At 39.0% G+C, this 27,956-nt stretch overlaps 1 protein-coding gene and 1 long non-coding RNA gene across 8 annotated transcripts in view; one reads left to right on the forward strand and one right to left on the reverse strand.

Moving 5' to 3' along the window:
* Nucleotides 1-1,714: 1,714 nt before the first annotated feature.
* Nucleotides 1,715-27,956, reverse strand: part of HMGN3 (high mobility group nucleosomal binding domain 3) — a 32,396-nt gene continuing 6,154 nt past the window's right edge. Inside the window, exons 2-7 of one of the 4 annotated variants that reach the window (XM_025444487.2) lie at nt 13,755-13,805; nt 6,837-6,866; nt 4,166-4,216; nt 2,730-2,843; nt 2,510-2,609; nt 1,715-2,197 (exon numbers count right to left, since the gene is read on the reverse strand). In XM_025444487.2, the coding sequence (XP_025300272.1) occupies nt 2,184-2,197; nt 2,510-2,609; nt 2,730-2,843; nt 4,166-4,216; nt 6,837-6,866; nt 13,755-13,805 (360 nt within the window). In that variant the 3' untranslated portion in view covers nt 1,715-2,183. The other 3 variants (XM_025444488.2, XM_025444489.2, XM_025444486.1) reach the window with 3 other exon arrangements.
* On the forward strand, nt 6,843-27,547 carry LOC125752238 (uncharacterized). Of its 4 annotated transcripts, none has more exons than XR_007401234.1 (5): nt 6,844-6,982; nt 9,441-10,554; nt 11,700-11,828; nt 13,423-13,544; nt 20,843-27,544. It is a non-coding gene; the product is annotated as an uncharacterized LOC125752238 (long non-coding RNA). The 4 variants fall into 4 exon arrangements; XR_007401236.1 differs by having other exon boundaries at nt 11,749-11,828; XR_007401235.1 differs by lacking the exon at nt 9,441-10,554 and having other exon boundaries at nt 6,843-6,982; nt 11,749-11,828; nt 20,843-27,547.

Below are 27,956 nucleotides of genomic sequence, written 5' to 3' on the forward strand. Positions count from 1 at the left end.
TCTCTATGTACTATTATCTCTATTTAAAAAAAAATCACCTGTAGCACTTTTGTCATTGTTTAAAAAGAAGACCTGTGAAGTTTATGCTGCATTTGTGATTTGGAAGCAAGCTAGCACTATAGCTGAGCTGTGTACTGGTGGCATACTGAAAATATTTTAAGTATTCACAGGATATCAGCTATTTTCCTTTGTTCAGTGTGTCCAACACAAATTAAGGTACATTTCATAATCAGAAGCCAAAAACTAACTATGAACAAGATTATTTTGCATATAATATGGCCGTAAATGCAGCTGATTCACAACAGACTTGGGATAATGACACAAGTTCTGAGCCCTCCAATAAACGCTAAGACCCTGAGGAACAAGAGCCTTGTTGCAAGTCTCTGAGCAGTGCAGGTGCTAGTGCTACTTTTCATCTTAAAAGATTCAAGTCTTCATCTTAGAGGAATCCCCAGAATTCAGCTTTCCTGGGGGTGCTCATGCAGTCTCCAAACTTCTCAGGAATGTAGGAAAAAAATTACATTTACAAAGTAGTTGTTCTTCTGTTCCTGGCACTCTTGTGTCCTTTCAGAAAGAAGGTCTGGTATAGTCTGAATGTTTACAAGTTCCTATGTTGAAATCCTACCCCCCAAGATGATGGGGCATTTGGGAGGTGCTTCCATGAGGGTGGAGCTCTCATGAATGGAATTACAACCCTTAGGAAGTTCTGGAAAGCAACCTAGCCCCTTCTGCTATAGGAGGACACAGTGGGAAGGCTAGAAGCGGAAAGATGGCCTCCACCTAACCATGCTGACACCTGAAGCTTAGATCTTGTGTCCAGAACTTTGAGAAAAAAGTCCCTTTTATTTATAAGATGCCCAAACTGTAGTATTTTGTTACAGTAGCCTGAACAGACCAAGACAGGTGATGTTTAAAATTCAAAAGACCAGGTTCGAATCCTGATTTTTCTCATTCCTGAAGGCATATACATCCAAGTCCCTATTTCTTAGCCAGAAAGGAGCTCTGATATTACCTATGCCACCTCCTTTCTCCAGTTGATGCAAGACTAAAATATGGTCATGCTGGGTGAAGAGTTTTCAAAGTGGTGAAGTCCTCTCTAATGAGAAAGTATTTTAGTAAAATGTGATTTAGTATATTTTGGAAGTGACAGATTTTTAAGGATCAGCCCTAGTTTATGGTTTTTCACAGCTCTGGTTTAACAGAACTCTATTCTGTTTATGAAGACCTTTTAAAAAGTAGTGTTTTACTAAGTTTATTATATGGTGATCGTTGCTGACCACTTCTGGTATCAGGTGTTTTATTTTTTCAATATTTTATTTATTTATTCATGAGAGACAGAGAGAGAGAGAGAGAGAGAGAGAGAGAGAGAGGCAGAGACATAGGCAGAGGGAAGAGCAGGCTCCCTGAAGGGAGCCTGATGTGAGACTCGATCCCAGGACCCTGGGATCATGCCCTGGGCTGAAGGCAGGCACTAAACCGTTGAGCCACCAGGCATCCCTGGCATCAGGTGTTTTAGATTAATTCTTCCACACTAGCATTCATAGATGGTTTTGTTAAAGTAATAATAGTTTTAAAGGCCCAACAATTAAGAAATAAGCCTGTGTGACTTATTAGTTACCATTATAGCACAAACTGTAAATATTCTTCACATGTTCTGCAACAACAAAATGAAACATTACCCAAGTTTAGTAAAGACACTACTAAGGAGCAGGTATTTTGCAGGCAAGAAAACCTTTTATTTTAAACCACAAATAGTCAGCAGGTGGCCACAACTATCCATGTTTCATTAAAATCACATAAAACCTAGGTACAAAAGCACCACTGATTATTGCTCTAGAAAAACTGCGTGAAAATTTTAAATACGCACAGTAAAAACACCACAGTACGCACAAGACTCAAATTTTAAAGCAAGCAGGTGGAATGCTGAATCAATCTTACACACAGCTTCCAATATCAAACTGATATTTATTTCACTTGAGGATGATGGAAATTTCCAAAAAGCACGACTATGAGAAGATAAAATGTCCATCCTTATATATTTTTGTATGCCAACTAGTAGAATCCTAAAAAATTAGCATTTACAAAATACTTGGTAAAAATAGCTTTTAAAAGTTGCCCCGAGAGGTACATAAAATCAACCCCGATTTTTCACGACAATTCATTCTCCCTTGTTATCTACAGATTCAGTTTTCTGTGCCTGTGAAAAAGGGAAAAAAAGAGAGGCAGTTACTATTAAAGCTACTAGAAGCCAAAGAAAAAGTCCACCCAACCAACACACACACTTTGAACACCTGTTTTTTAGCAGCTCTATTGCAAAACCTATTTCAACTCTGGATGTAAAACAGACAAGGCAGGAATATAGTATGCGAACACTTTGCTGCATTTAGTGCTTTCTGCTTTTCAAACAGCCACAGAAGCTTTACCTGCAAGCTCCCACTGTTTCTAATAGAAAACACCACACTACTATCTGCTTCTAGTCACTGCAAACATGCAGAATTTTCTACTGTACCCTTAACTCTCACTGTTTCAATCTGCCCCTTTACTGACAGTGTGCTGGGTGGGGTACCTCTGGAGGTTGAGACATTAACAGTTGAGCGAGAGATGTGGATCTGCAATAACATTGCGGGCAATAAAAAGAGACATTATGAACGTGCTATCACCGGCTGAAGCATTGAGCAATTTCTTTTTAGACACTGAGTCAATCAGTGGGAGGTATTTATGGAAAGTACCTCTTCAGCTTTAGTTTCACCATTTTCAGATGGTGCAGTACCTTCCTTTCCAGCTTCTTGCTTTTCCTCCTTCTTCCCTTTAGCACCTTTGTTAATTTTTGTTCCCGGTTCTTTCTAACAGAGGGTCAAAGCACAGGGAGACAAAGCATGTTAGACAGGGTGTGCGGTCAGTGAGAATCAGTCGGCCTCGTCCAAACACAAGGCCGAGTGCAACCATGGCCAACGCGGTGGCTTTCAGGACGAAGGGGAAGCCAGTTCTGCAGGGCTGCGGTGAGTTACACTGACGCTCTATGAGAATGTTAACGGGCTGCTCAGACTGTCCACTGACTTTCTCTTCTGGGGGAAAAAATGATGATTCTCCTCGTGTACTTGTTCAGTGGACCTCCTCTCTCGCTACAGAGAAGTGGTTCTGCCGTGGAGAGCAGCAGTGGTAACTGAAGAAGGAGGCAGAAGCCAGGGAAGCCAGGGGATGAGGGCCTCAGAGGGACGAGAAGGTTGAGAAAATGCTTGAAAATGAAGCTCTATGTGAAGAAAAGTTCCTGATTTTAAGACAAAGCCAAAGAAGTAGTTCTGCTTCAGAATCATCTACTCATGCCACAAATACACCTAGTTCTTTTTTTAAAAAGATTTTGAGAGAGAGAGTGAGAGAGAGAGAGAGAGAGCATGAGCAAGGGGAGAGGCAGAGGGAGAAGCAGACTCCCCTCTGGGCCAGGAAGCCCAACGTGGGGCTTGACCCCAGGACCCCGGGATCATGACCTGAGCCGAAGGCAGACACTTAACCGACTGAGCCACCCAGCGCTTCCCAAACGCACGTAGTTTCAAATAATTCACAACAATGCTCTGAAGGGCAGAGCACAGAAAAGCTATTTGGGAAAAGTTTCTTAATAATTCTGTGCTTGTTTTCTTGCTTGTAAAACCGGATATGTGTAGGACTGATATGAGGGCTTCATAAGAAAAGCAATTAGAACAGGGTCTGGCATAGTCAAGCCACATAAATGTTTGCTGATATTAATTATATGCTAGTATTAATTATTATATGATGAGTCATCAGACTAGCCTAAGACCAGTTGTAGGAAGTCAGATCCCTTCCCCAAGTCTCTGGAGCTGCTGGTGGCTGTGGCGCCAGGGCCCAGCCTCATGCTTTCTGAACCACCATGTGAACTGTGTGCTGCTACCAAACCCCTCCTGGATATGAGGCTTCTTGGAGCAACATGCTCTGACTTTCTTCACCTTTACTGACCAAATGGGAAACATGTTCCTGGTAAAGCATATGCTTTATGGCTTTTGAGAAAGACTGTAACAATGGGGACACTTTTCTAGTTGGTACATTTAGCCTGAAACAGTAAATGTGATCTTTCCTTGGATGATCTGTAGATATGGGATTATAAGTTATTCATTGTTTAAAAGGCCAACATGGGGGAGGGAGCACCTCTTACCTTAGCAGATGTTTTTCTTGGTTTAGGTTCAGGTTTGGGTGGAGCGGGTTTCTGCAAAGATAAATTAAATTATACAAATACTGAAAGAGGCAACCGTCAGGACCAAAAGAAACACAATTAAGACTGCAAAAGACGACAGTCCATTTTGACTATGATTCTGTTCATGTAAAAATATTTCATTCTATTTTCAGCATCAGGTAACAGCATAAAGATCTGTGCGTTTCATAACTATTTTCATCCTGGGTTCTCAAGTGAACAGCAGGTGAGATTTAAAAGCCGACTCATTATTCCCCAATCCAGAGTAGCTCTCCAGGAACAGGTTTAAGCTTCCATCTCTGATGTCTCTGTACTTCCTTTGATCACAGCACAGCAGCGAGAGGAATGACTCAGGCCCTCAGCCAAATGACTCAATGAATTCAGTCACACTGGCCTTCTCAACAGTCTAGAAATCACAGCACAATCGCAGGCAAAACCCATCCGGTAATGAAGACTGCTGCCTGTGAAGTATTTCAAAATCATTTCCACATCCTTCCACCTCTGATGTGGATTTCAAGTTCTGTAGCCAAGCTTCTTCTTACTTTCATCCTCTCCAATGCCAGCTCAAGGTGAGAGAAGAATCTCTTGCCCACCCAGACATTGGGCTCACTTGCCCCTAGAGCTTTTTATGAAGAATGTGATTATGATAATAAAATGTCCACTGTTAGCTCCCAAAGTTTAAGATTTTTCTTAGACTTAGCCAAAGAGTCCACTAGGTGACTGTTTTTCTCGAGTCATGTGGTTCTCTTCCCCACTGCTGTTAGCAGTGCCTGCCCTGTGGCCCTGGTCCCCTCCATGTGGGGCTCCAGCCCTCTTCTGCTTGCCAGAGTATTTGAGACCGGGTGGCACATGGGGGAAGATAGTCAGTTAAGTTTCTGGTTTTCCACAGCTATTTTAGGGCAGATATTTCTCTCATCAAGCTAGAAAAAAATAAGTGTTCATTTCTCTGAGCACTAGGGAGAATGGCTTTAAAGTGGAAGACACTGCCCAGGGCTCCCTCTTTGGAGAAAAATACACGTTCCTCCCCAATGCCTCTAGGTGGTTCAGGTTCATATTGCCTCTGGCCCTGTTCAAGGCAAAAAGGAAAACCTTAGACAGTGTAATTCCAGAAGACTGGATGTCAGACATGACTTTTCAAATAAAAAATGAAAAGTGGGCTTGAGAAGTAAGGGATGTGTTTATTAATCTTACCACCCTAAATCTGTAGTCTGTTCCCCAAACACAGCAGCTTGCATAGCTCCTAAGTTTTTAGGATTTAAAAGATTTTATTTCAGGCTTTCACATATTATATCAACACAATTTACAGTGAATAGTTTTCTTCTGTATATTCTGTAAGACAGACCTCTCCCAGATTCAGCATTCAAGTGTTTTGATGCGACAGGAAAGGATGGGGTTTTGCAGGCTGTGCTCCCACTGGCCACTGAGGCGGCTCTGTGTCAGCAGCACGGGCAGTGATCTCAGTGGAAGGTGCTTCTACTGCTGGCTCATGGTTCTCAGGAAATGCTTTAAGTTTTGGTTTTTATTTGCCTTACAAACACTACTTCCTTAGTGGGCTAGAGATCCATGGACTACAATGGCTTGTAGCATAATCTACGGTTAAGCCTAACAAAAGTTAAAATATAACTATTGAACCACGGTGAAAGTTAATATTGAACAGAGCACACCATCTTGAGGGGCTTCAGGAGAATCCAGTTTAACTGTGTACACACACATCTCCCAGCTCCTAAGCTTTCTGCTGGCTCTAATATTACTTCCTTAGGTTGGGACTCAGGTGAAATACTGCCTTACACAACTCAAACTCGGCTATACTTCTGAACTTGTGAGTGCCCTAAATAGCCATTTCTGCATTGATTCCCCGCTCTGTGCCTGCACAGGTGTTGGCTGAGGATGATATCCATGCTTCCTTAAAGGCCAAAGTAGCTAGTAGCTCCTGGTAGCCAAGAAACCAATGCCTTTATCCCTACATCTCAGTGTGCAGCAGAGAGCCAGGCTGACCACCTGTCTTGGCAGAATGAGGACTGTATGTGAGCAGGGCAGCAAGGAGAAGCATGAGAGCCAGCAAGGAGCACACCACGGTGAGAAGGGCTGAAGCACCTTCATGGCCAAGGCTTGGTCACACCTGCCCATCCCAGCTCTAATGACCTTAACCCCTTTCTCTTCCCCAGGCCTCACCCACAGAGGGAGACTCTGAGTGGCCAAGTGGATTACTTTTTCAAAGATTCTATGGTTCTGAAATGATGCACATGGATTCTGATAACTTCCACCACATTCTGACGGAAGCATGTATCACGGAGACTGTTGTCCACTTTAGTACATTGTATGTAGAATCAGAAGGGTGGGACTTGGCTTAATGTGCTGCTTTTGTTGCAGAGATCTGGAATATCCAACAACTTCCTGGGTGTTATGTTCTTGGTAACACAGCTGGCCGCTACTTTTCATGGACGTATCTGATCAAGTGAATTGCTTGGCAACGCTGGTCACATTTGCTAGAAGTTGTGATTCGGGTAATTTCCAAAAGGGAAATAAAAAAAACTCAAGGGACATAACATCTTAATCCTCCTTCTGCTGCTTTGTCCTGAACAGGGGGAACATGGACTCATAAGAACTAACAGCCAGGGGATTCTAAAGTACTCACCGCTGACAATCTGGCAGACCGTCTAGTGGGCTACAAAGGAAACGAAAAAACAATTTTTATTATAGACAACCAAGTTGATTTTTAAAAATTCATTCCTTACTTTGTTGGAAGAGTGTAATGTATGGCTCCCATTACTCTCTCTCCAGGTGAGCACAGTAAGGTATATTTCAAAGGCCTTACTGTGTTGTGTGTACCATAATACTCAAGAGGAAGTTTCCTACAGACGTGTAGACACATTGTTCAAAGAAATGGCCTCTCCTAATTAAGGGTGTTGTGGGTTAAGAAAAAGACAGGAAGATTAATTTAGGTTCTGACCCATAATCTACTTTTATGATAAAATGAACAACAGGAGCATTGAGTAGCTGTTTAAGAACTAGTGCCAGTCTGACTCTTGTTCTTTACAAATAGAACTAAAACTTACAAATTAATACAAAAAAGACTTACATAACTGTGTAGAAACAAAAATAGGAGTTTCCTGACTTGTTACTATGTTAGAAAGGAGAATGATGATAATAAATCTTATTAGGCAGTTAACAAGAAAGACTTCCTCTTACCTGTAACAGAATACACATATTTATTTATATGCTGAATGTGTATGTTTAAGATTGAGACAGAGTAAAAAGTTCACTAATCTTCTAAAGATTTTTTAAATTTACTTTAGAGAGAGAGAGCAAGCGAGAGCACGAGCATTGGGGAGGGACAGGAGCAGAGGGAGAAGCAAACTCCCCTCTGATCAGATGTGGGGCTCGATCCCAGGACACTAAGATCATGACCCAAGCCAAAGGCAGATGTTTACCCAACAGAGCCACCCAGGTGCTCCAAAAGTTCGCTAATCTTTTCTTTTAATTTGGAAGTTTAGAAAATTTAGGGAAACTCTGTTGAGCTTGGTATTTTTCAGGAAATGTTTTCTCTTCAAGGGCAGTGCAAATTAAGCAAATGAACTGCAAAGAAAATTAAAATAGCCAAACTGTTGTAGGCATTTCAGAAAGAAGCATACAGAACTGATATTCTACTTACCATCAGCAAAACATGGCTCCCCAAGGGATTTCACATTCTGAAAGTACAACTGCCTTTCTTTAAAAGTGTTCCAGAAATAAATTCTCCGTACTTTTTGTCTGTTGTACTCACTGTTCTCTCTGGCAGAACAGTGTATGTACCACCTAACATATAGTAGATTCTCAAAAGGATGTGCCTAAAAAATGAGCTCAATCTTTCCCCTAATTCTTGCTGCCTTATGCAGACTTTGCCTCATTACCATAGCTTAAATGTTTCAAATTTTTTTAGGGAAGTCAGCAGGAATCCGTGCCACAACTGCAAAGAATTATGGAATTCTTGAAGCTGTACTTAGGTCAGTGTAGGTCAGCTGGTCAGGCCAAACTGGAAGAAATATTTCTTGCCATCTTCACATCTAAGAACTTGCTTCCTGAAAATAGCCAGAGGAAGCGAAACTCATCTTTCTTTAAACTACAGAAGGAAATGAAGGGCCAGAGCCTCCATGAATAATTTTAACCCTGGGGTCTCAAGGCAAAAAAATCAGAGCTGGACTTATGGCCAGCTAAAACAATGTGAAGGGACTGGGAGACGGTGCCGGTGAAGTGGTGGCCGTGATATATTCACTGCACGGGGTAAGAGGATGTACAGCTTGATGCCTAGTATGGGAGGGATGCCTGTATCAGATGCTCCATAGGAAATACCATGGTGTCTCCTAGGATTACCATGGGTGTATTCATGACAATGCACCCATGAGTCACAGGGAACCAGAACCCAAATCCTGTGATGCCTTTCTCAGAACAGTCAGTTGCAATGAACTGGGTATCATCACCACAGAAAAGACAACATTAGCCGTTAAAACAGGCAGCCAGGGATCCCTGGGTGGCGCAGTGGTTTGGCGCCTGCCTTTGGCCCAGGGCACGATCCTGGAGACTCAGGATCGAATCCCACGTCGGGCTCCCTGCGTGGAGCCTGCTTCTCCCTCTGCCTGTGTCTCTGCCTCTCTCTCCCTCTCTCTGTGTGACTATCATAAATAAATAAAAATTTATAAAAAAAAAAAAATAAAACAGGCAGCCAGTAGGTAACTTGTACTTCCTTCAAAATGCTCTCCGAGCACGGAAGAGCAAAGGAGCATCCACTAATTACCAAACAGGGCTCAGCTTTGATGCTTCTATAAGGCCTCAAGGACTACCCGATCATCTCCCAAGTGAAGCAGAGCTGGCAAAAGAGTGATCAGAGTGATACATTCTGAGAGGGAAAAAATGGCAGCCTCTATGCTCAAGAGGGGTGAATGGACCTTATCTGAATCCCTCTCCAGTTAGTGTCAACTTATGTGTACCACATCAGCCTTACCTCACTGTTCACCTCATCTGTATTGCGACTGTACCCCTATGGCACAAGGCTGACTTCTCCTGCAGTTCTGTAGCTCCAATGCCCAGCAGGGGCCCTCCATAAATGGTGAGGTGAATAGAATGGGTAAGCGCCAGAAATGTGTAGTAGCGTGACCTTGAGGAGAGGCATGGTAAGGCCCCTGCCCGATTACTATCCAGGCGGAGGCCTGATAAGAGGCCAAACATATTCACCACTACTTATAACTGCCTTCCTATCCACCAGGTAGTCGTCATGAATAAAATCTCATTGAAGTGGGGCCAAATCATGTGCACAACTTCCCAACTCTGGTGCTCTAATTCTTTCCTCTCTATGTGAACACCTGAGCATACTGAAGATCTTGGCAGATATCAGAGAGCCCTTTGGGATTTCCAGAGATATTCCCACCCAAGCAAGCAGTATCCTGCAGGGCCCAAAAGCCGTTCTGATCCAAAGGACTCCCTATCTTTTTATAATTCAGGCCCAGTACAAGAGTTTCAAAATAAAAAGCCCAGGAAATTAATGCAAAAACAAAGTCTGCCTCTCCAGGCTGTCTAAATCAACCGTCTCTAAAAAGCACATCTTCTACTGTAAAATCATTTTATGACTTTCTGTCTAAAATTTACCAGCTCTTCTTTCTATGCTATAAAAAAAGGACTTTTCTTAAATTTTCCTTTCCAGTAACCACCATAAGAGATTTTCTTTTTCATTGCAAATAGTGGAGGCTGAGGCGAACCTTTCACTCACAGGCAGTAGCATGGTTATGCATGCAAGTGTGAACACCTTCCTGGAAAGTTCCATCAGCTTTCACAGCCTTAAAATCTATAAATGATTATACTGTATTTATTGGATATAAAATGGACTAGATTGCTATTTTTTCATCCTTAAAGTACTAGAATTTTAAGTACTCATTTAAGACTCAGACTGTTAGGCAGGACAACTGAAAAAAAAAAAGACACTAAGAATTTCTCTCAACTTGTTGATTGTGAATCCTTGGGAGACGTGGTCAAGACAGTGATTCTCAGAAGAGGAAAGATGACTTTCAGGATGACACGTCACCAACCAAGAGTTACAGAGACAAGTAATGGGAGGGTTTGTCACTGTGGGGTATAGCTGCTGGGCACAATGAAATGTTTTAATAAGCATTTGATTAACTGATCATTCTCTGAGTTGAAGCAAATTCTGGTGAAGGCTACTCCCAAAGACACATAGTCTTTTACTTTACCATCTTCGTTGCAAAAGAACATGGAGGTCTAAACTCACTATGACAAAAGTTCACCGACAACTGGATTCAAGTAGAGTCCTTGGACTTTGCTGAATACCGCTTGAAATATATGGGCCATTCTTACGGGATCTGGAAGTATGTTTATTTTTATAAGATTTCTTAATGCTCCTAAGTCTAACCATGCACAGATCTTCCCCAACTTCCAATGGAGTTACATCCTCATAACCCCATCCTCAGTTGAAAATATTGAAAATATTACAATATTTATGCATTTAATACACCTAACCTACCAAACATCATAGCTTAGCCTAGCTTCCCTTAATTGTGCCCAGAACATGTAATATTAGCCTAGAGCTGGGCAAAGTCATCTAACATAAAGCTTATTTTATAATAAAGTGTTGAATATCCCATGTGATTTATTGAATGCAATACTCAAAGTGAAAAACAGAATGGCTTTCTGGGTACAGGAGGGTTGTACACGTACTGGTTGTTTACCATCATGATCACAGGGCTGAATGGCAGCTGAGCCTTACTGCCACTGCCCAGCATCACAGGGGAGCATCATACCACATATAGCTAGTCTGGGAAAAGAACAAACTGAAAGCATGGCTTCTACTGAATGAGTATGGCTTTTGCACCACAGAAAAGCCAAAATATTATAAGTCAAACCATCACAAGTCAGGGACCATGTGTAGTTGCTGACAGAAGCCAAAAATCAAGTTGCTTTTAATTTCCAAAGACAAACGAGGAGCCACGTAGAAATTATTGCAAAACTGGGAAGTAGGGAAAGATGGATATTAGAGCCTTGGCTGGGAAATGGAGAGGACAGAGAAAAGGCATTGGGTAACCAGATTTATGATTACCACAAAAGCGGTATGAGGACAGAGGATTTTGAATCAGGAAGCTCACATAGCTTCCCTGGTTCTGCAATACAAAAGTTACGACACCTGTGGAAAATAACGTATTTCTCTCAGGACTTGTTTCCTTTAGTAAAGCTGGAAATAATAATAGCTGCATATCTGTTATTAAAAACAATTCTCTGGGGGAATCCCTGGGTGGCTCAGCGGTTTAGCGCCACCTTCAGCCCAGAACGTGATCCTGGAGACCCGGGATCGAGTCCCACGTCGGGCTCCGTGCATGGAGCCTGCTTCTCCCTCTGCCTCTCTGTCTTTGTCCATCATGAATAAATAAATAAAAATCTTAAAAAAAAAACAAAAACAAAAAAAAAACAATTATCTGATATTCATTATTCCCTTTCCTGGCTGTATTTTTCTTCATAGCAAATATTCAGCGATATTATTTTATTCTCTTTTTCCACTAAAATGGAAGCTCCATGAAGGAAGACATTTTGGCTTCTTTTGTTCACTGTGGAATCTGCAGAGCCTAGAACCGCGCTTGGCATATTACAGGTACGTAGTATTTTCTGTTAAGGAATGAATGTGCTCTGCCCTCATTTCAGGATTATTGTAATGCTCAGACAAAATAACGAATGCGAAAGGGCTTTTGGAAACTGCCAAGTGTAATGCTTTTAACATATTGTTGTGGTCGCTTATTGTCCAAAAGCTATACTCTGCATTATGCCCTTCAAATATCACTGCAGTGGAAGAGGTTTTTCAAAAGAGGATCCCTCTTTGTAACTGATCTCAATTCCCAATAGTCAAGCCTGTGCATACTCAATGACATAAACTAGAAAATTCAGTCAATTCAGTGGGGGGAAAAAAAATCAATCAATATACTGTCTGACAGTTCTTACCCTAACCCACTAGCTGACTGACCTTTTCACTTTTCAAACAGTTGTGTTGATGTCCCGAAGACAAATCATGAGTTTTAATCTGGTCGTGGCTTAAAGGACAGGGAAAGAGTTTTTCCTAGGAACGATTTTTGTTAGCAATAATAGAATAAATACAATATAAAGTAAAATACTAAAAATATAAAATATATAAATAACACAAATACTTAAAATTCTGAGACTCAAAATATGTATAAGACAGCTGGATAAGCAAGAATAGTTTACATATATTCTAACCAGCTTGACTGCTCTGTGTAGAAGGATAGGAAAGACTGTTTACACTATCCAAGATCTATTGTGCGTAATGGTTTCTAGGTTTTATGACTGACAGATCAATTTAAATAGCAGCTCCTAAGGAAAAATCCAAATGCATTTTGTGTCCAAATCTAAAAATTACATTAAGATTTGTTACACTTAGCCAACTGTCCTAGAAATTACATTTCGCCATTTTCAAGAAAATCCATGCATTTATCATTTTTTGGTTCATTCTAGCATTTGTTTAGTAACTTGAAACTTGACATGGGATCACAAACTTCACCTCCCAAACTGTTAAACACTGAATGCTTGGTAAATGGATGGTGGGGCCTTGGTTTCAGGTTTGTTTTGCTTTTAAATTAATTTAGTCACAGATTCTGTTAAAAGGTTTTCTATTTGGCAGAACAAATTTCCTTGTACAAATTTTGTGGAGGGGTGCTTCTATCATGACAAACTCCTCCGAATTATTAAACCACAGTATGAATCACCCAATCAAAGAATCTGTAACTAGATACTGTTTCTGTCTCTCACATGACCCCTTATAAGTTCAAGGGTAAGAGCTGCAGTTTTTTCTACACACTGTAAAGCTATTTAAAAGTGAATGTCATCAGAGTTAGCATCTAATTTGTTACTTTTTTATCCATCTCCTTTTAGGAGTTCATGATATTACCACAGTAGGTAAATACAATCATCTTTCTCAATTTCTTAGCTCTTTGGAGGTTTCTGTATTTTAATACAGTTTCCTTGAATTGTTACCTAATTAATTATCCTAAGTTCTAAGAATTTTCCTGTTTTTTTAAAAAAATTTTAATATTTTGTCATTTTGTGTGTCTTTTCACAATTTTTGACTTTAGAGATGACATTTTTTGGGCATATATTCAGAACTAAAAAAAGAAATTTATAATTCACTCACTGGAGCAGAGAATTTATTTTATCAACAGTCTTTCATTTCCTTGCAGTGAAAGGCAGACTTTGTTCTCCTTGATGAATTTACCTATTATCTCACTCTTTGCCCAGAAGGAATTCTCAGTATCCACTTGAACAGATAGCAGGATCGACAGGTGGAAACATAAACAACATAGTAAGTGGAAAAGGATGCATCAGTGTTCTCAACTGAAATTTACCTCGGCCAAGAGGCCAAGAGACACAACACAGTGACACTCTTATCTCTGGTTTACGTTGTCTCAACAACCTTATTCAGAACTGTATTCATTCAGATGGAGACAATCCCAACAATATTAAACAATTCCAGTTAAAAACATTAAATTCAGGATGTCAAAGATACACTTACCTCCTGTTTAGTTACTTTGGATCCATCCTTGCCCTCTGTATTCTCTGGAGACTAGAAAGAAAATATTTCAGTGAATTGTATTTAAATGGGAAAGCACACATTCGAGGCAGGTTTGAAAAAAATAGCTATATCTATTCTCAGGATCACATAAGTCAACAGATATTTTATGGAGAAGAAGTAAGTTTGTAAGAGGATACATTTTACACACACACACACACTCAGCATTTATCTGCATAACTGCTCTAATTTTAAAATAGCAGTGGTGCAAGAACTGATATGAACCCCTATTCTTAATGTGCATTCACTCTAAGCAATTTTCATTGATTTCTGATGATTCCACCACTAGTTAAAGAACAGAGCAGGGACCCAGCAGCCAGTGGCAGTAGTGCCAGAAATCCACCACATGTTCCACTCACTTTGTTTCTCTAAGATGAAGGCAGGATGCTAAGAAAGCCCAGCCTGAGCATATTTTGTCCCATACGTGCCTCGCTTTGATTTCTAGCCCACTTCTTGATGTGACTTGACAAATGTGTCATGCATTATTATTCTTCCATTATCAACTCCAGCATCTCTACCAAATTCTCAGCCTTGGCAGGACAGCCAAACATCCTGCCACCCCGGCTGATTTGTTTCCTGATTTTGACCCACCAACCTGGAGCAGCACCTGCCCACTCTGGTGACAGCTCAAACTGGACTCATTTATAGAGTACTACAACTATGGGAAAAATATCCCTAGATTTATGTGACATGCTGCATATCCCAATATATTTTTTAAATATTTTATTTATTTATTCCTGAGAGAGAGAGAGAGAGAGAGAGAGAGAGAGAGAGGCAGAGACACAGGCAGAGAGAGAAGCAGGCTCCATGCAGGGAGCCTGGCACAGGACTCTATCCTGGGTCTCCAGGATCATGCCCTGGGCTGAAGGTGGCACTAAACCGCTGAGCCACCCGGACTGCCCTCCCAATATATTTTTACTGGCTAAAGGCTAGTTAGAAAATTAAAGTATTTCACACATTTCAAAACCACATAAAGGTGGAAGGTGAATACCCAATCTCTATAACACAACGTGTGCAGAAGATATGAAGAGTTTCCAAGAGAAAAAATACAAATAGCAAACTGACATTTGGCATAATGTTTGGCTTTAGCAAAATGAAACAAACAGCTCTGCGGTAAATGCCTCATCTGATAAAATGAGAAACAAATTTTAAAGATCACAAAACCCACTGTTTGGTGGGCCTGGTGACACTGCAAATTAATATATTTTCAAAGAACAAACTGGCAATCTGAGAAAGACACACAGGACTAATTATAAAATGATCCAGTAATTCCATTTTGGAACGAAGACTCAAAGAAAGACTAAAAATACCATTTTAGTTGTACTATTTCTAATACAGAATAACTGGAAACAACTCACACAGTAAATCATAGAGAAATATTTAAGTAAACTATGTAATTATTAATGCCATGGGATCAAAAAATAGGCTATGTGAATACATAGAAAGTCCACATAAAATAATGAAAAATTTAAAAACTCAGATTATAAAATAACATGTAAAACAGATCAGAAGTATGTAAAGTCTTTTAGGAAGTCAAAAGCTCTTCTTCAAGGCAGACGACCTAGTAAACCTTCAGTTCTCCCTGAGGGCTGCCTATTCACCACAGTCTGTCAGTTCACCTTGCTCTGGAACCCTGTACATTCATAGAGTTCTTTCTTTCTTTTTTAAGATTTATTTATCTATTTGAGAGAAGGAAAGAGCGAGCACACACACATGCCCGTGCACGAGTCGGGGATGGGCAGAAGGAGAGAGAGAAAGACAAGCAGACTCTCTGGGACTGGGACTCGATCTCGGGTCTCCAGGATCACACCCGTGCTGAATGAAGATGGCGCTAAACCGCTGAGCCACCCAGGCTGCCCACAACTCTCTTAAAATTTAAGTGCCAAAATTCACGACTCTGAACTGTGGCTAATTCATAAACATTTTTCCTTTAAGTTGATAAATTACATGTTAATATTTATATAGTCTTCATGTTTGGATGCTTAAAAAAAAACTGGTTTATTTGTGTTCAATTTTTTGAGAAAAAAAAAAATACGCAGAGCCCAAAGCGGGTCTTGATCCCAGGACCCCAAGACCATGACCTGAAGCAAAACCAAGAGTCAGACACTTAACCAACTGAGCCACCCAGGAGCCTCTCATGGAGTTCTTGTTTCCCAAATCAACCATTTCTCCCTCTTCCCTGAAACCTTCTTTATCATGAAGGAAAACAGAACTTCTCTTTTCTATTCCCCACTCTCTTGCACAGGAATTTCTAAATCACAGATCTTGCTATAGTAGCCAGCCAAGTTGGAGACAGCAAAATCTTAGCAAGTGAGAGCATACGAAGATGGTCCCTATGTGGACCATTTGGCTCAGCTCAATTCCATGCTAGAAGCTCGACCCTTCTGGTCATAAAGGAGACCCTCTGTTGTCAAGAAGTGCTGGGCTCTCATTCATAGCTGGTAGGCCAGCTGGTCGATTTCAAGCTGGGGTACCTTCTTACTGTAGCTGATAGGCATTTTTAAAGAAGCAGCATACAGTTATTCCAATGTTAAAAAAAGTCAAAAAATGGGTGTTAATGACATAATTTTCAATATTTTTCTATGCAGTGGATTAGTGACAGCAATATGATGGAGAGATCCCTTTTTAAACAGTGATCTCAGATATAAATTACTGAAAAAAAGAAACCTGGAAAAATGCCACACACACAAAAAGCAGGTAGAATGAGAATGTTAATGGCTTCAGATGAATGAAGACTGGAAATGTGAAGAGCTACAATTCAAGGCAAAGCTGGTTTCTCCAGCAATCTCTCTGTAAGGGCTTTCTATTAACAAGCACATACTACATTTAGTCAGAAACAAGCCAAATGATCTTTACCCTGGGATCAGTGTGGTACTATAACATGAATGCAGGTCAGGACATGGTCTTGAGTTGCTCCTACGTAGGAGCTGTTGTGATCTGGGCCAGTGATTTGATCAGTGGTTCAGTCTCTTCATCTATGAATGACAGATGATAATCACACTGAACTCCAAGTGTCATGCTTAAGACCAAGCGAGATGTTAGAGCATTTCATAGACGGTGTGTTGTTATACAGATATTATACAATGAAATATGTATCTTAATGAGTCTTTAAATTACCAAATATCAAATTATATTCAACAGAATCTTAAAAGTGAGCACATTCAGATTCCCATGTAACCTTGTCATCTGCTTTTGTTGAACAGGGTAACAAGGAGTAATTTCAGAAGGAATTAACATTTCAGGCTATCTTACCACACACCCTGTCCACCATTAACACTTAGCCATGAGGCTGGAGACAAGAAGGAGGGTACAGTATGAAGGGATTGAAACAGAAGCCCAAAGTTTTTGTGCCAAGGATTGTGAAGAATAAATGGGGATAGGGGTCGTACATCAATGATCTCAGACATACTTCAACCTTCTAGTGGGCTGATGGGAAGGATAAGTTGAATCCAATGGGATTTGAGGAACTCAAAGGCAGAAGGGCTCTCTTCTCATTTCCCAGAACAAAGCAGGCTTGTGCTAATCCAGTTTGAACCCAGAATGGTCAAGAAGGTAGACAGAGAGCCATAGTTAAACAAAAGGTCTCATTTATATATATGAGGCTCCTTTAGCACCCGAGTGGCAAGGGCAGTGGGTTGAGAGCCAGCAACAGTGTGGCAGACATACATGGTAGCCAGATGGAAGGCACAGCAGGGATTCTAGAAGTCTGGAGTACCACTAAGAGCTGATCTGAGGGCAAGTCAGCAGGAAGGTGGATTACTGAACACCTGGTGACCAGATGGGGACAAAGTATCAAGAAGCCAAGAAGGCCTGAACTTTGGCAAAAATCAACAGGTAGCTGAACTTTTTTTTGAATTGCAAATCAGAAAATAAAACTAGGCTCATTGAAATAAAAAAGAAAAAACCCTCAAAACATAAATTCTAGATGAGGGACAAGAAATAACAAATTGTCACAGACTGCTGAGGAATTAGCTCAGAATGCAACAAAGGGCAATAAAGGAATGGACACTATACAAGAGAAGTTAGCATACAAGAGTGGTTAGTTGAGAAGCTCCACATACACCTAACAGACATTTCAGAAGCCGAAGAACAGAGGTACTAGTAGGAAGGCAAAGACATGGTGGCTGAGAATTTTCCCAAATTAAAGTCATGAGTCTCCAGATTGAAAGCTTATGCCAAGGAACAAGCTGGAAGCAAAACAAATGAATCCAATGAAATATGCTGTAGTAAAACTATAGTAAAGTGAGGAAAATTGTAGAAATTATCAAGGTTAGGGGATCCCTGGGTGGCTCAGCAGTTCAGCACCTGTCTTCGGCCCAGGGCATGATCCTGGAGTCCCGGGATCAAGTCCTAGGTCAGGCTCCCTGCATGGAGCCTGCTTCTCCCTCTGGCTGTGTCTCTGCCTCTGTCTTTCTCTGTGTCTCTCATGAATAAATAAATAAAATCTTAAAAAAAAAAGAAATTATCAAAGTTAAAAGATGTTTTATCTACAGAGAATTACTTCTCACCAGCAACTATAAATAGAAGAAATAAGGGAGTAATGTTCATGTAGTTGAGGAAAACTGTCAACCTAGAACCTTGTCCCAGCTATCATTTAAGAATGAAGGAAAAATAAAGATATCTCAGAATATAAATACTTAAAGAGAGTTTACCATCAACAAACACAGCCTTCCTTTCAACAAGGACCTGTTACTAAAGATCAAATTTAGCAATTAGAAAAATGAATTCAGATGGAAGCAAAGCATATATGAAGTAATGTATAATTACTTAATATTGATAAGTCTAATTAACTATTACTTGTAGATAACAATACCTATTTTACTGTGTTTAAAAAAGTTTCAACAGAAACCCTAGACCAGTGCTGTCCTATAGAAATATAACACATAATTCCAGATTTTCTAATAGCCACATTAAAAAAAAGAAAACAGATGAAATTAATTTTAATACTTTATCTGAATCTATCTAAAATTTTATCATTTCTGGGGTGCATGGGTGGCTCAATTGGTTAGGCGTCTGCCTTGGCCTCAGCTTATGATCCTAAAGTGGGGGACTGAGCTCCTGGTAGACTCATCACTCAGCAGGGAGTCTGGTTCTCCCTCTGACCCTCCCTCATCCTGTGCTCTCATTCTCTCTCTCAAGTAAATAAATAAAATCTTTAGAAAAATTTTTAAAAATGAAATTTTATCATTTCAATGTGCAATCAATTTGCAAATTATTAATGAGATATTTTACGAAGTTTTCTTATACTAAATCTTCAAAATGCGGCATGTACTTTACACTTAACATAAGCAAATCTCCACTCAGGTGCTAGGTTTTCACCAGGAGCACCTGATTTATGTTTAGAGTTCATAAAGTTTATAGTAATTTCACATATCCAGGGTGTTCCAAACATATTTAAATCTTTCCATAAACTGAATCTAATACAAGTTTTTTTAATTTAAACTGATTAAAATCGAAAATTTAAAAATTCAGCTCATTCTTTTTTTTTTTTTTTTAAGATTTTATTTATTTATTCATGAGAGACACAGAGAGAGAGAGAGACAGGGTGAGACATAGGCAGAGAGAGAAGCAGGCTCCCTGCAAGGAGTCTGAAGGGACTCAATCCCGGATCCCAGGATGAGGACCTGAGCCGAAGGCAGATGCTCAACTGCTGAGCCATCCAGGCGTTCCCAGGCGTCATTCTTTTTAAAGAGTGCTTAATTCCATCATGTAGCTAGTGGCTACCATACTGGACAGCACAGTTCTAGATCTTAATAACCACAAAAAATGAGAGCAGAATGAACAGATGAGAAGTTAAAGCATGCTAGAATCCAGGTTTTGTTCTGGAGGATGATACAGACCCAGAATCATTTTAGACTTTGTTAAAATAAAATTTAAAAAACAGCCCTTAAAAATTTTAACATAAGAAACAGGATCTATAAACTTCCAAATTAGGAGTGGAATAAAGCAAATTTTAACAATGAAAGAAAGGAAAGAAAAGAACAAATGATAAATAAAAACCACAAAATAAGTCTTTAGAAAGAGTCTGAATAAATTAGTGATCACAATATACTTAAACGATTTACACTCATCCATTATAATGTAAAGTGACAGAAGGAAAAAAACAGAGTAATATATGTATATGATTCCACTTTTACAAATTTTAAAACATGCACAAATCAATACTAAGGATTTATATAAGACATATGTCATAAAAGTGTAAAATCATGGACCGGAAGGATACACAACAAATTCATGATAATGGTTACTTCTAGGGAGGCTGACAAGCGAAAGGAACCAAGGGAATGTTTCTAAGGAAACTTCTCCTTTATCTGTAACATTTATTTAATTTAAAAAATATCTGAAGCAAAATGATAACATTAAAATATGTGAATTTTGAGGGGTGGGCAAATGAATATGTTACATTACTTTCTGGATTTTTCTGTATTTAAATTTTTTCCAAATAAAAATATTAGCAATATTGAGAGAAAAAAAGAAGAAAACTCATTCCTTTAAGTCTAAGTTTAACAGTGCCCTAACACAAATTTCACCATTAGGTTTACTCCTAGCATTTTCTGCACTTCTTAAATGACTTACAAATCTGGTTTGTATACTGCCTCTTTCTTTTCTGTTCAAGACATATCAGGGGAGCCTGAGTAGCTCAGTGGGTTAAGCATTTGCCTTCAGCTCAGGTCATGATCTCAGGGTCCTAGGATTGAGCCCTGCATCTCTGGACTCCCTGCTCAGCAGCTTCTCCTTTCCCTGCCATTCCCTCTGCTTGTGCGTGCATGTACTCCCTGTCAAATAAATAAATAAATAAATAAATAAATAAATAAATAAATAAATAAATAAATTCTTAAAAAAAAAGACATATCATTTATAATTGCTTCAACTGGGCTGATGGGAGGGCACTGGAGTGGGCAACATGGTAAGCCAAGACCACTACCACATGGATGCAGAACCCCTTGGGCTGGTGGAGCAGGAGAACTGGCAGGGGGAGGGCTGGTGTAGCAGCTGACCAACTGTACCATCCCCCTTCTTTCTTTACACAGACATACCTGAGCCCTGCACCGGAGGACACAAAAATGCAGTAAGAGGACACAACTACATTCTCCTGACCACTAAACAAAACCAGCAGTCCTTATTAGGAAACCGAGAAAAGAAACTTGGAATTTTTATTCCACAATCCATAAGGAATCAACAGGAAAAATTGCCCAATTCTGAGCTTCTCTTCCAATAAATAGTAGTTATCACCAGATAAAGGGGCACCAGGGTGGTGGTGGCTGTGGGGTGGGAGGTGGTAGGGATGGTGATAAGCCAATATTTCTTCCTCTAAACTAAGGAAGGTATCAGAGAAGATGGAAAAATCCTTATACCCTTCAACAGTTGCTTGGGAACAGTTCAAATGACATGAGCCTGTAGATTTATCACTGCAGAGAACGATACTGACGGTGTGGCAGATGGCTGGGACATGTAAGGCTTGTGCCATGGTTCTAAGCCATGCAAGAAAGAAAGGCGAAGGCTCAGGATTCTCAGCAACAAGTGTTGGGCCTTATATTAAAGTTCCAAAAAGTCTATATTGGTAAGTGTCGGCTCCTAGAGATTTTCTTCTAAGATTGCAAGTGAAGGGCTACTGCTTCATAAGTTAAGCAAATTACTTGAGAGTATGGAGTATACATGAAATCCAAGTAATCATCTTCCAGCAGCCATAGAACAAATTCAGTCTCAACTCCTGGGTTGTTCAGGCTAATGTGGGAAAGCTGGGAACAGATGTAAAAATGCAAATAAACTAATAATTACTTCTTTTAACCTGGGGAACGTATTACTTTGAGGTAATTCTTCTCTAACTTGCTGGCCAAAATTTTTTTTGAAGCCTCTTAATTATTATTTGAAATTTCTCTAAAAATTAATTTACATCTTCTGTTACAAACTCAAGGCTGGAGAAAAGAAAGTCTAATAGTGAGCCAGTTAGCAGAGGAAATTCTAGGAGAAAAGATCCAAATAACCCACCCAGAGAAATGTACGTAAATCTTTTTTGGGGGGGATCCCTGGGTGGCACAGTGGTTTGACACCTGCCTTTGGCCCAGGGCGCGATCCTGGAGACCTGGGATCGAATCCCACGTCGGGCTCCCGGTGCATGGAGCCTGCTTCTCCCTCTGCCTGTGTCTCTGCCTCTCTCTCTCTCTCTCTCTCTCTCTGTGACTATCATAAATAAATAAAAATTAAAAAAAAAGAAAAAAAATAATTTTTTTTAAATTTTATTTATTTATTCATGACCGACACAGAGAGAGAGAGAGAGAAAGAAAGAGAGAGAGGAGAGACACAGGCGGAGGGAGAAGCAGGCTTCGTGCAGGGAGCCTGACGTGGAACTCGATCCCGGGTCTCCAGGACCACACCTGGAGGTGGCACTAAACCGCTGAACCACAGGGGCTGCCCAAATGTATGTAAATCTAATGCTGTTGCTCTTCTCCTAAAGTTAATATATAACTCAATTATTTGATTAACATAATGTTAATTTCCCCCTCAAAAGGGGGCACTGCCCAAGAAATTCTTGGAGGTTTTTCAAATAACAGATAGTTCTCCTAAATTCAAATATTCCTATGACACATGAAACAGATACTAAAATTTTTATTTAAGCCACAAGGATCATTATTTAACACCAGTATGGTTGTTTTTCATTCATTCTGTAGGTCTGTTTGGGATCCTCCAAGCTTTTAAAAATAGTCTTTAAAAACCCAATACTTAGAATTGAGAGATCACATTAAGAGGGTTAATAAACTAATATTAAATTTCTCTGCTACCTCCTTCTTTGCTTATGTCTATTAATTTCATCAATTTCTATAAACGCAAATTCATTTATTGAGGTCATGTCAGGCTAGTATGTCTTCCCAAAATCTTACTTTGTTAGAGATGAAAGTAATTGAGTTGAAAACTCTGCTGTAAAAGACTGAATGAACCAAAATAAATAGCAACTACCTTTCTTCTGAGGGATGCTTTTAGGGATAATACCTCACATTGTATTCAAGTATAAAAGATAACTGAAAGTAAAAGAAGAAGCCATGTTCTAGGATGTTTGATGAAATTTTATTAGCGTAAATACATATAATGCAATAACAAAAGTATATCTTTAATATGAAATAAACTACTCTAAACATTTCACATATCTCTTTGGTCTGAATTGCCTCTTCCATCTGAGTTATGTTTTTCATTTGACTGATTTTGTATGGATGGGAAAGCACCTGGCTAAAGTCAGAAGCCTGAATTCTAGTCTGGCTCACGTGTCACTTCCCTCTGCTAGAGTTTCTTCATGAGTACAACTGAAAGATAATGGGCCTGAAGATCTCATTTTCCTGACTTAGCTGCTCATGTACTTATTAATCACACTACAGAAGTGTTACGGTGTATATTATAGAGATGCCTATAGGTACTGGGGTCTCAGGAAAGGACAAAACAAGGGACCCTAAGGAATAATAATAATAAACAATGTATATTGCATTTACATGAAAGGCAATGATTTAAATGTTTTAATTCTTACCACAATCCTGTGAAGTTGGTAAAGAAGCATCATATTCGTTTTATAAATGAGGAATTGGGACCAGAGAGGTTAAGTTACTTGCTAAAAATTACCCAGCTAGTAATCTTGCTGTTAAGTAGAGACCTGGGATTCAGACCCACATAGGCTGGATCAGAGTTCATTCTTTTAATCACTACACCTCTCAGAGGGGTTTGTGTTAATTTTCTGAATTTCAAAATTGGTTGCAGATCTAGGATACTAGAAAAGCAAAGGGTTTCCAGACTGGGAAGTAATTTAATCTGTAGATCTAGCTAAAGAGCACATAGTATGCAGTGGAGTGTTTCCTATCCTGCCTCACTGGTGAGCATCTTGGAATAACAATAAACAATTCCCATTAAAAATACTGTATGTTGAGATGAACATACATGTACTATTCTGGGTTTCTGAATGGTCACATACAGAGATAAAAGTATTTCTTTTAAGATTTTATTTGAGAGAGAGAGAGAGAGAGAGAGAGAAGAGGGGCAAAGGGAGATGGAGAAGTAGACTCCCCACTGAGCAGGGACCCTTTTTTTTTTTTTGAGCAGGGACCCTTGATGTGGGGCTCATGTGGGGCTTGATCCCAGAACCCAAAGATCATGATCTAAGCCAAAGACAGATGCCTAACAGACTGAGCCACCCAGGCACCTCCAGATAAAAGTATTTTTTATCTCATTATTAAAACTAAAGAAAAAACATCAGATCATTTCTATCAAACAGCCCTTCACATTTTTCAATGACTTTTACATTGTTATTGTATTTGGTCCTCTCGATAGCATGGGAATATACAGAAGTAACCTTAACATTCACATTTTACAGATGAAGAACAGAAGTTCAAAGAGATCAGGTGTCTTTCCCCTGGTAAAGAGTGGTAAGTCCACACTAGACCCAAGTTTTCCAACTTTTATACCAGGGATCTCTCCAGATGGCTACATTGTTTTCCTATTTACCCAGATATGAAATGATTTCCATATCATTATCATCATTCCATTACAGCAAATGGTTCCCTGTATTCCTGCAGTTATGATGTTCAACAGTTTATGATGTTCTTTGTATTTTTTGCAAAACCGATGATGTGATTGATGTGACCACAAGAAGGGGATAATAAAATTAAAAGCTGTAATTAAGATAAGAAGTAAAGGAAAGCAATGAGAAGTAGAAAGAATATAGTTTTTAAAAATGTATTATATGGAACACATCAGAAGGACTATTCAAAGCTTTACATTTTGATTAACTGAAATCTTTGGTATGTTTACCTCCCACATACACCATGCTTAGTACTCATGACTTCCCACAAAGTAGAATTTAACTAATTCTGTCCAGAATTATAAAAAAAACAAAGCTTATATCCAAAAAGAAAAAAAAGAAAGGGAGAAAAGTAAAACAAAAACCCCAACACCTCTCAAGGTAGACTTTGTATTTATCTTTGCATGGGGCAACAATAATCAAAATATAATTTTAAAATAATATCACTTTACAGTATTCCTCTTAGAAATAATTTTTGTAATTAAACATTAATCACTGGTAATCCAGAACCTGAGATAAAAATCCATTCAGTCCTAGGTCCAAAAGATTTTCCAAATTAAAAAGCTTTTCTTCTTATTCAAAGAGTCCCAAAAACAAAAGCACCTGCTCATTTTTTAAATATAATTCCTAAGTACCAGTAACATAATATTTACATTACAATCTCTCAATACAATCTCTCAATATATAATATGCCAGGGTACTTAGGTGTTTCGGATCACAGGGGAGTATCCCTATTATTCTATTGTCTTCAACAAATTGATGAAGACAATATATCTTGGAAATAGTGAATCCAGCAGTTTAATTGGAAGAAAATATTGAGCTTTAGACCTCAATACTCAACGATATCAATACTTTGGTGAGGATATTGTGCATATATATATCTTGTATACGTCCATTAGTTAATTGAAATACCCAGAAGGCTTCATGGCAATGTGCCTCCCCCAGAAGCAGAGGCCTGGACCCTGAGACCAACCTTAGGGCATGATTACAGATAATGATGACTTGTTGGATAACGTGGACTGGAAACCAGAAAAAATGGCATCAGCCTGTCTTAATAAAGATAACACTTAATCAAATGAACACTCATGTATTTATATAACTCTTGATTCTTCCTTGTTTCATTTATTGGGCATCTTAGTTTAGTCAAAAATACATGAGGTTCTTAGAAATAAACATTTATGGGAAGTATCGTAGTGTAATAGTTAAGAGCAAAATTCTTGGGTAAAAGAGGGCTAGCTTAGAATTCCTGGTACTAATAACCTCCTAGCTGTGTGACCTGGGGGGGAATTCCTTCATCTTACTAAATCCTAATATTCTCTTGTGTGCATGAGAAAGGCCGCAGGGTTCGGCAGTTAAAAGCACAGGCTCTGGAGCCAAATGCCAGGACTATAGTCCCTGTTGGGCCATTCCTTATCGCTGGGCCCTTCTGTAAATTGGCAGTTTGAAGAGTACATACCTTACTGGGTGGTTAGGAGGATTCCGTTCATTAATGCAAACTGCTCAGAACAGTGCCTGAGTTATGGGAAGCCATCTAAATGTTATTTATCTTGGCTGTCATTATTATATTTGTGAGATGAGAACAGCCTCATATAACTGTTGTGAGAATAACACGAAATAATATGAAATTACACCATAATACTTCCCATATATATTTGTTTCTAATAGCTTCACATACTTTGGTTTAAAATAAGATGCCTAATGAATACAAAGCATATAACAACTAAGGTCTGATACATCCAGGCATTCAATAAATGATAGCTATTTAAATTTTAATAGTAATAAATATATTTATATGTTGTTACTGGTATGTGTTCCTTAAGAATTGAATTTTGCAACCAATTTTGAAATTTAAAACCATTTTTTTCTGTTTTCCTACTTCTGAATATGTGTATAATTTACTTCAAATATGCATTTGCCTTGGACATTTCTAAATGGCCCTGTTTCTGGGTATGTCCACAAGACATAATAATATAGAACTCAATAAATACCTTGGCCAGGAAATAATACTTGATGTGACTGAACTGTTCTAAGAAGATAGTGAGATGTACAAAAAATAAGCAGCCAGTGAAAAAGGAATTCAACATTTTGATTTGGTTTGTTATCTTCAACACTGATTTTTAAATTACTCAGGAGACTAACATCATATTTCAACTTACTAGGTACTGTGAAAGCAGACAGCTTAAATGGTGTTTATTTCAGTCACCATTTCCAAATTGTACCCTGCAGGAAAGTGGAATATATTTAACTTTGGTGTAAACAAAAGCAGTGTTTTAGGTGGAAAATACAGGAAGAGAGGATCACTTGATAACTGATTTGCCAAGGGAATTTTAATGTTATATGGAGATATTTTAAAATATATTTTTTTCTTTGAGAAAAACCAGCCGTGTAAAAATGCACCAGATTAAAGCTTATGTTCCTTCAAAAACTACATTTGTTATTTGGTTGGTGAACACCTACTTCTAGAACCACAGTTAATTAAACATGCAAGGTGAGATCTATTTGCTCCCTATCCACAGAGTGTGGCATTTGCCTTCCTACAAAATGGAAGCATGGTGCTTTTCATAAGTCTACTATTCCACTGTAGTTCTTTGAATAATTGAAAATACCATCGTTTCAATAATGAACATCCACTTACTGTTTTACATATGCCAGGTGCTGTGCTAAGTATTTTGCATTCCCCATCTCATTTAATTCCCCCAACAACCCAATGAGGTAGAAACTATTTGTATCCCTGTTTTATAGACAAGAAAACTGAGTCATAAAGATTTAGAAACTTTAGAAGTTTATGGAGAAGTTAAGCAATGTCCCCTAAATTATACCACTAATAAATGTCAGAACGACACCAAACAACCTCCTCAACAAGTATATGAAATAATTAAATTACTACTTTCTTCCCATGAAAATGATTCACTCATACACTTGTTCAACAAATTTTACCTGTGCTAGGAGCATGGGGTGTTAGAAACATCAGAACCATCAAATATTTCATGGTCAAATCAAATTACGAAGATTATAAAGTTAATTCTAAATTAGGTAATCAAATAACATGTGCCAATGTAGAAATATGGTGCTTGTCACATAACCACCTTTAAAATACAAGAGAGTGGTTAAAAGAAAGGCATGAAGGCCATGAAGTCACTTGATCTTTACTAATGAGGGAGGGCAGTTACTGCACAATGTAATCTCAACTGCTAACCAGGCCTTGAATTTAACTTCCTCATACTTCAAAGAAAGCAAGACTTCACAGGAAAGACCAATGACAGATCACCTTTAATAACAAACTAGTACTGACCCTCTAGAGATTTTTTTAAAAAAACAGCTATAACCTCCAACCCTTTTAACCAAACAACTTCTTGTCAATGTTTTTTTCTTTGGATGTGCTTTAGCCAAACCTTTCAATTCTCATAGCTTTTCTTGTGGCTCATTATCATTTCTTGCCATAAGTATAAATACTTACATATGTATATTACCTACTCTGTCAGACTAAAAGATCCTTAAAAATGAGAGCATTTACTCATTCACTGCAAAAAGGATTTGAAAAAAAAAATTCACTTATTTCCCAACATGATGGTGCTTTGCATAAAGGT

Source organism: Canis lupus, chromosome 12 (assembly GCF_003254725.2).
Source record: "Canis lupus dingo isolate Sandy chromosome 12, ASM325472v2, whole genome shotgun sequence".
Lineage (NCBI taxonomy): Eukaryota > Metazoa > Chordata > Mammalia > Carnivora > Canidae > Canis > Canis lupus.